Source organism: Platichthys flesus, chromosome 4, assembly GCF_949316205.1.
Source record: "Platichthys flesus chromosome 4, fPlaFle2.1, whole genome shotgun sequence".
Taxonomy (NCBI): domain Eukaryota; kingdom Metazoa; phylum Chordata; class Actinopteri; order Pleuronectiformes; family Pleuronectidae; genus Platichthys; species Platichthys flesus.
This window is the reverse complement of record NC_084948.1, coordinates 1,661,517-1,669,631: the sequence shown is the minus strand read 5'-3', so window position 1 is coordinate 1,669,631 and position 8,115 is coordinate 1,661,517. Positions and strand designations below refer to the sequence as shown.

Sequence of the window (8,115 nt, the reverse complement as noted above, 5' to 3'; positions counted from 1 at the left end):
CTGTGTCAATACTTGGTAGAACCCCCTTATGCTGAAATTACAGCTGCAAGTCTTTTGGGGTATGTCTCTACCAGCTTTGCACATCTAGAGATGGAAAGGTTTGTCCATTCTTCTTGGCAAAAAAGATGAAGCTCAGTCAAATTGGATGGAGACCGTCTGTGAACCGCAATCTTCAAGTCTTGCCATAGATTCTCTATTGGATTGAGGTCTGGGCTTTGACTGGGCCATTTTAAGACATTAACATTCTTTAATCCAAACCATTCCTTTGTAGCTCTGGCTGTATGTTTAGGGTCATTGTCCTGCTGGAAGATGAACCTCCGCCCCAGTCTCAAGTCTTTTGCAGACTGCATCAGATTTTCTTCAGGATTTCCCTGTATTTGGCTCCATCCATCTTTCCCTCTATTCTGACCAGTATCCCTGTACCTGCTGAAGAGAAGCATCCCCACAGCATGATGCTACCACCACCATGTTTCACTGTTGGGATGGTGTGCTCAGGGTGATGGGCAGTGTTGGGTTTTCGCCACACATAGCGTTTTGCATTGAGGCCAAAAAGTTCAATTTTGGTCTCATCTGACCAGAGCACCTTCTTCCACATGTTTGCTGTGTCTCCCACATTTCTTCTGGCAAACTCCAAACGGGATTTTTTATGGATCCCTTTCAACAATGGCTTTCTTCTTGCCACTCTTCCATAAAGGCCAGATTTGTGGAGTAGACGATTAATAGTTGTCCTGTGGACAGATTCTCCCACCTCAGCTGTGGATCTCTGCAACTCCTCCAGAGTAACCATGGGCCTCCTGGTTGCTTCTCTGATTAATTTTCTCCTTGTCCGACTCTTCAGTTTGGGTGGACGGCCTCCTCTTGGTAGGTTTGCGGTTGTGCCATATTCCTATCATTTTCTTATGATGGATTTTATGGTGCTCAGAGAGATGTTCAAAGCTCTGGATATTTTTTTATAACCTAACCCTGCTTCATATTTCTCCACAACTTTATCCCTGACCTGTTTGGTGAGCTCCTTGGTCTTCATGATGCTGTTTGTTCAGTAATGATCTCCAACAAACTCTGAGTCCGTCACAGAACAGGTGTATTTATACTGAGATTAAATTGCAGACAGGTGGACCCTATTTACTAATTATGTGACTTGCAAATGTGACTTGTGAATGCAATTGGTCGCACGAGATCTTTGTTAGGGGTTTCACAGTAAAGGGGGTGAATACATTTGCACTCAACACTTTTCAGATTTTTATTTGTAAATAATTGTGAAATCCATGTAATATTTCCCCCCACTTCCAAATGATGCACTATTTTGTGTTGGTCCATTACATAAACTCACGATGAAATACATTTTAATCTGTGGTTATACCATGACAAAATGTAGAAAAGTCCAAAGGGGGTGAATACTTATGCAAGGCATTATATATATTACATTTCAGCCAGTTCACATATCTGTTAAGCAAGTGACACAATCCTCAGACCAAAGTTCACAGCTTTTCAAAATATAATCTCTAATTCAGCTCAATTTTAAGCACTGCTCCAAAATATGAACATTGTACTATTACTTTGAATAAAAAATGCCAAACAGGAAGTGATTCTGTGAATGCTGTTGCCATGACAGACCACTACTGTAGTTCTTCTGAGGATGAAATGTTCAACAGTCAAACCTTTAAATATTTATTATTGTTGATTTGGTTAACATTTAAAGTATTGCATCGCACCAAATTAGATAATGCACTTCCCTGAGCCATAATGAATACACATGGCAAGTGTGAAGTCGATAAGATGAGCAGCTTGCGAGATATCTATTCCACATTCAGACAAAAAGACATTTGAGGAATTAGTAGGTAGATGTCTCTCTGTGCTTTCCCTCTACCAAAACTAAATAACAATGTAATGTGTTTTATAAAGGCCAACAGGTTGTCTTTGTGTGGAGGAGAGAACAGAAAATAAGATCTATGGGGATAAAAGTTTTGAGACAGCAGTGCGTGCTTTCTGCAGCTCCTGAAACATTCCCAGCAAGTGCTTACTTGTAAGAACATGGGATTATCGTGGGAGGCCCCAATCAAATTGACCAAAGAGAGGTTAGAATGGTAACAGTTTACATGTGCTTTTCCGGTCATTGTGCCTGATGTCTGGCGTATGACCTGGGTATTACTCTGTATGGCCCAGTGTAACAAGAAGTTATACAGCTTTGATGAAATAAATAAGGTATGAAATATAAGTAAGGAAAAGCACGGCCTGTTGTCTGAGGTGGTTCAGCTGTTACTTTTATATAAGATTAAATGATCCATACTTTCTGGTCACATATACTAATAATATAATCTTTTTTTTTTGTTGTGGTTTATTCTATCGAAGGGAAGAAATAAAATCATCTCTGAGAAATGTCCCTTCTATGACTTTTGCCCCTCTCAGAGCCTGCACTGGCCTTTACTGTTGACAAATCTTTTAAAGGCCATGAGTTAGAGACCATTGTTTTATGGATTTTATGGATTTATGTATCAGGACTGATTTCAATGCACAAATGTTTTTTTTCAGTATGTAATTCACACTCATACACACTTTTTATATAACTCAAAATGTATATATACATTTATATATATATATCATGAAAATAGGCTCTCATGTTTTTTTTCAGGTGTTTCTATATAACCTTATAACTGAAAATGTAACAGATACTTCACCATGATTTGGGAAAAGGTTAAGTCTCGGGCACAGCTAAATGTAAGAAAGAGCACAGATATAGCAGAGTGATTTTTTTATAAACGTCATCAGAAAAAAACAAAAACAATTAAGGATGTGTGCAGGGGCGTTTCAAGAGACTTTGGGGGCCCCAGACAAAAGTGACGTCAAACCAAAACAGCCCCCCGCCTCCTCCTCCTGTCCTTTACTTAGCCAACCATAGAATTTACGGGGGGTTCTCATAAAACTGATGTCATTGTGGACTTACATAATCAGCCAGTTTCGGGAAGGCCCCCAAATCCCTGTTTTGCCTATATTATGTTGCAACGCCCCTGGGTGTGTGGTAGCCTTTGAACCAGAGCTGTCACACCAAGAATATCATACAACATAAGGCCCTGACTCAACACCCCTCATAGGCCATTTATCACCCTTCTCAGCTACTGAACGTTAATACAAGGGTATGGTGCAGCACAATCATGGGCATACAGAGTATACTCACTTATTTTTGTTGTAGTAGTATTTAATTATGTAGCTGTCTCACCCTATAGTCTGTGAGCCAGTACTGATGCAAAATCTGCAAATCATAAGTTAAGGGACAGCGTTGAACTTACTATGAAAGAGTAATTTTACATGTCACTGTTTATAACACACAACTGTTATCCTTTGTTCTGAAATATACATGCACTACTCCACCACTATAGGTTAAAATGAAATTTGGCTGAATTCCATTTAGCTGCTTCAGTTTCAGGGTGATGGGCGAATGTCACAGGGACACATGAACTGAACAGAGTCATGTTAATAATAACAAATATCTGTGCTTTCCATGTCAAAATATCTTATTTGGAAGTTATTAAATTATTAAATTAACAGTTACAAATTCCAGTATTTTTTACCAGTCGGCTGCTGATTTTTAAGGTGTAGAGTAATTTTACAATCATGTTTTTGTTTACAAAGAAACCTTCTCTTTGTTTTTGATTAACCGTAGATTCCGTGTTATATTCAATATGTAGAAACCATCATCCCTTCCTTCATATTGACATGTGTGAATATTCTTGTGATAACAGGCTTAGAAACCATCATCTTGCTGCTGAAGTGTTACACAACATGTATATTGTCCTTTACTGGTAAATTTGTGTTTGTCTTGGCCAATAACCGACATGATGGTTCAGGCTTCTCCTTCTTCCTTTTTATCAGTGTGTTTTCTTGTTGCCAGATGATGGTGTCAACAGAGGAGCGCACACAGGAACGAGGGAGAGGATGAAGCCTGCAGCCCAGAGGGCAAGGCGCGTGTGAGAGGGTTGAGTTTCATGAGTCACGGAAGTGTTATAATTGAAGCTGCAGAGTTCACCGATCAGTCACACAGATTGACAGCACACACATTTAATGTTTCATCCCAAGGGTCTCCTGGCACGGCCTATTAACATGCCACATTATCCTTCACCTGCTGATTTATAATTGAGTTTACTATATGTGGAAGAAGTATGGTAGCCTATTTTAATTTAAACATTTAAATGGCCTTATCATGTTGGGAAACTGTTTTAATTATTATAGAATAGTTAGTTATTCCACCAAATATTTCGCCATGCAGTTTTTAAGTAATCCACTACTTTTTGCTGGAAACGTGCCCCCGGTTGCTGATCATGCGCATTTGTTGTCACGCTGTCTGGCCAGTGCGACTTGGGCTCCTCACGCCTCTGCATGCAGCGCCTGTTCTCTCTGTGCGCTCAGTGAGCAGCTCTGCTCTGATCCTCCCACAACTTTTAGGATCTTTCGGGTCGATTTTGAACCGTTGAGATGGAAGAAAAATTGAAAAGTTCTGCAGAGCGATTGTTCCACAAGTCTTCGTTCACTATCAGCAGCCTGTTGTGGAGACGTGAAGGGGTGATGAGCGACCAGGAGTCTCCGTCTGCGTCTCAGAAACTGCGCGTAGTGGCGCATCCAGGGAGATCCAGTCCAGAGGAGAAGTGGGAGAGCAACATAAAGTGTGAAACTCCCAAACAGTGCACTAAAGAAGAGAGTAAAGAGGCGACTGCAAATGGCAAACGAGAAGGAAATAGAGATGAACCAAAGCACAATGTTGGAACAGAGGAAAACGTAAAAGGTGAGAAGCCTCCTTTCAGCTACAACGCGCTCATCATGATGGCGATCCGCCAGAGCCCGGAGCGAAGGCTCACACTCAACGGCATCTATGAGTTCATCATGGACAACTTCCCATACTACCGACTGAACAGACAGGGTTGGCAGAATTCAATCAGGCACAATCTGAGTCTGAACAAGTGTTTCGTTAAAGTGCCGCGCCACTACGAAGACCCGGGCAAAGGCAACTACTGGATGCTGGACCCCTGCAGCGAGGACGTTTTCATCGGTGGCGCGTCGGGAAAACTCCGGCGCAGGGCCGTGTCGGGCACCAGCACCAAGCTCGCACTGAAACGAGAAGGAGGTCCGCTAATGTCCACCGGTACAGCGACCAGAGTGACCTTGGCCGCAGCGGGTTCGTTTTACTGGCCAGTGCCACCATTTATGCCCCTACAATCACCGGTGCGCACCAACCTTTCAGTCGCAGGGACTTACCTGAGCGCGCACCCTCGCTTCTCCAACCACGCCGCGTCCGTTTTGTCAAAGCGATCCCGGCTGAGCGCAGCAAGGCCAGCCGCTGACGCAAACCGGTTCGCTCAGACGCGCCAGGGGATGTCCTACATCGGAGTCAGCTGTGCGCAATCCAGCCGCCACCAGATCGGCTCAGCCTGCACCGCGTTCTCCGCATCCATCCCACATCCGTGCACGCTGCCTCTGTCGGACCCGTGCTCTTTCAACATGATCTCCGGACAAGCCAGCTACTTTTACTCACATCAAATGCCGTGCGCCGCAACTTTTAGCACGTGCCAAGATGAGTTCGAGGCGGCCAAGACGTCTGCGGGACCTTTTTTATCCAAGGGTTGTGGCCACTCAGAGCTCGTACACTGCTGTAATGACTTTCCAAACTATTGCCCTCGGATCAGTCCCAGCCCTCCCTCGTTTTGGAATACAGAAAAATAGAGCAACTGTCATAACAACCAATAACCAGTAACCTTTCAAATATTATTGTAGAATTTAGATGAACAACGAATATGCATAAGAATAAGAACCTGCATACTGGCATTTCTTCAGTTTGAACAGCGTAACATATTTCCCTAATAATTCCTGTGCTAAAAGAATAATGAATTGAAACATAGTTGCATTAGATTTCTATTATTTGAACATAGCATGTGTTCAAAATAACAAAAATGAAGCATAGGTGTTGTGGTCTCGCAAAAATATAATCTCTGTGTGTCATTAAAAAAGCGCTGGTTGTTCTAAAACAACCACAGGGTCTGAATCTGTATTAATAAACATGTTTTAGTAATAATGTTCTATATCTACTGTTTCCATTAATCATAATTTGTCACATATCTGTAATTTATGTCCTTGTCGGTAAACTGAAGTGATGATTGCGCGCATGTCACTGTCTCAGGCTTAATGTCATATGAAATGATCTACGGCAAAACGCCATAAAAATTGGCTTTTACTTTACTATAAAATATAATAATAGACAAATAAATTATGACGTGCGTTATTTAAGCCAGTTTCTAAACCAAGCAAGGACAACGTTGTGAAAGCTATGAATTGTGGAGTTAATCCAAGAAGGTAAAATCATCTTAAAATGTAGAAAATGTTTAAAGTAAAAATAAAAATGTTAATGAAAACTTAACTGCTCATTTAGTTAATTTTGAAACAAAAAAACATCACATCCCTGTTTTCATTAGCCTACATTTAATTAGACAATAAATAATGCTATTTTAATTGTATTTTCCCTTCACCTCATTAAACCTTTACAGTTGTTAAATGTTCTTATGTGGCTTTGTTATTTAATGTTTCACTCTGGAGGTTTGAGGCCACACAAGAATAGATTAAATTATTAAAGAGTTTAAAATGAAGTAATGGAGGCCATGAGATCCATATATATATATATATATATATTATTTGTTTGTTTTTTCTCAGTGAAAGAAAAGTTGAAATGTGCAACAGACATTGATGTCACTTCAACAGGTAGACATTTGCTGATCTTATTGATTTGTCTTGTGTTTCACTCTGCTCTGACATCACTGCCTGTTCAACTTTCCCTCACCTCTCCACCCTTTAGATAGAAATAAAAAACAACAACAACATAGATGTGCTTGTTAGGGTATATACAGATTAAAGAACAGCTCTCTGGACGGCTGCCTCTCTTCTTCAACTGAAGACTCTTTGTATCAAGAGACCCCCAGCCCGTCACCCCTCCAAGCTCAGTCACATTCACAGTCGCCTGTTGTTAAAGCAGACTGGGCTAGATCAGGTAACTCCACCGTTGGCAAACTCCAGGTCTAGATGGGAAGATAATAATATTTTCATTACTGGTGTGAGTAAGTGTGATCGCAGGGGGACAGAGATGTGAATCAACAGGTTGTGCGATGTATGAGTTATCTTCCCTGGGGCAGGAGTAAGAAGATACTGTTTGTTATAGCGTCATAAATAACCACCTTCCTTTGACAGCTCGACTAATCACCACGCATCTACAAATATGTTGCTGCTCATCTGCTTAAATGAAGGAACTATTTGAAAAACAAAAAGTGATCTTTTTATATAGTATAAAGTATAATAATACCCTGATTGGCCATTTTATATTGCATGTTGAGATCAGATAGATACCATTTGTTTTGCAAAATGCTCACATTAAACCCACGTAAAGTCGCCATCTTTAATATTGCTGTAAGGAACAACCCAAAATAAAACTACCCTGAAACTAATATGTAAATTTACACTGATGCAAGTTAGCGCTATACTTGTTACCAAATAGTACCTTAACAAAAATCCCCTCGGCAAAAAAATCATGTCCAGATTCACAAAAAATGTCACTTGTTCATAAATATTAGCACTGTACATATTATGATTTATTCATAAGTCCTATACATTTTTTCTTGAGATATTTACATATTGTCAAAAAACGCCTTATTTGACACCTCATCACAGAACTTCCACCAAGATCTGTGATGCATCTAGTTGTTTTAATGTTATCCTGCTAACAAATATAGACAAACAAAGCTTGGTGGAATTGAGAATATTACCCGATTATCCAAAAGCAGTTGTCTTTCTTGTGTACTGTGGAACATGGAAGTGCCATGAGCAAAGAACAGGTGCTTGTATCAGGGCTTAATTTTCTCCTTCAAAATATGACTGTGAGACCTATATAATAGTTTCCCAAAAAACTAATTGGGGATACATAACAGCCAAGTAGAGCACAGCACCCAGCAAACACCACATCTGACCATTCGACATTATAGCATCATGTCATTTATACAGTCAGGCTGGTCTCATTCATTCCAAAGTATCTGTCTGAATATTTGACAACTGTTCGACTATAGAAATTAGCAGGACTTTTTTTGTTGT

The 8,115-nt window shown here is 40.5% G+C and overlaps 1 protein-coding gene across 1 annotated transcript; it reads left to right on the top strand.

The window, feature by feature from the left end:
* The first annotated feature begins 4,387 nt into the window (after positions 1 to 4,387).
* foxg1c (forkhead box G1c) lies at positions 4,388 to 6,062 on the top strand. Its single transcript, XM_062386546.1, has one exon. It carries the CDS (start codon positions 4,468 to 4,470, stop codon positions 5,707 to 5,709), a length of 1,242 nt encoding a protein of 413 aa, XP_062242530.1. The 5' UTR covers positions 4,388 to 4,467; the 3' UTR covers positions 5,710 to 6,062.
* Positions 6,063 to 8,115: the final 2,053 nt, after the last annotated feature.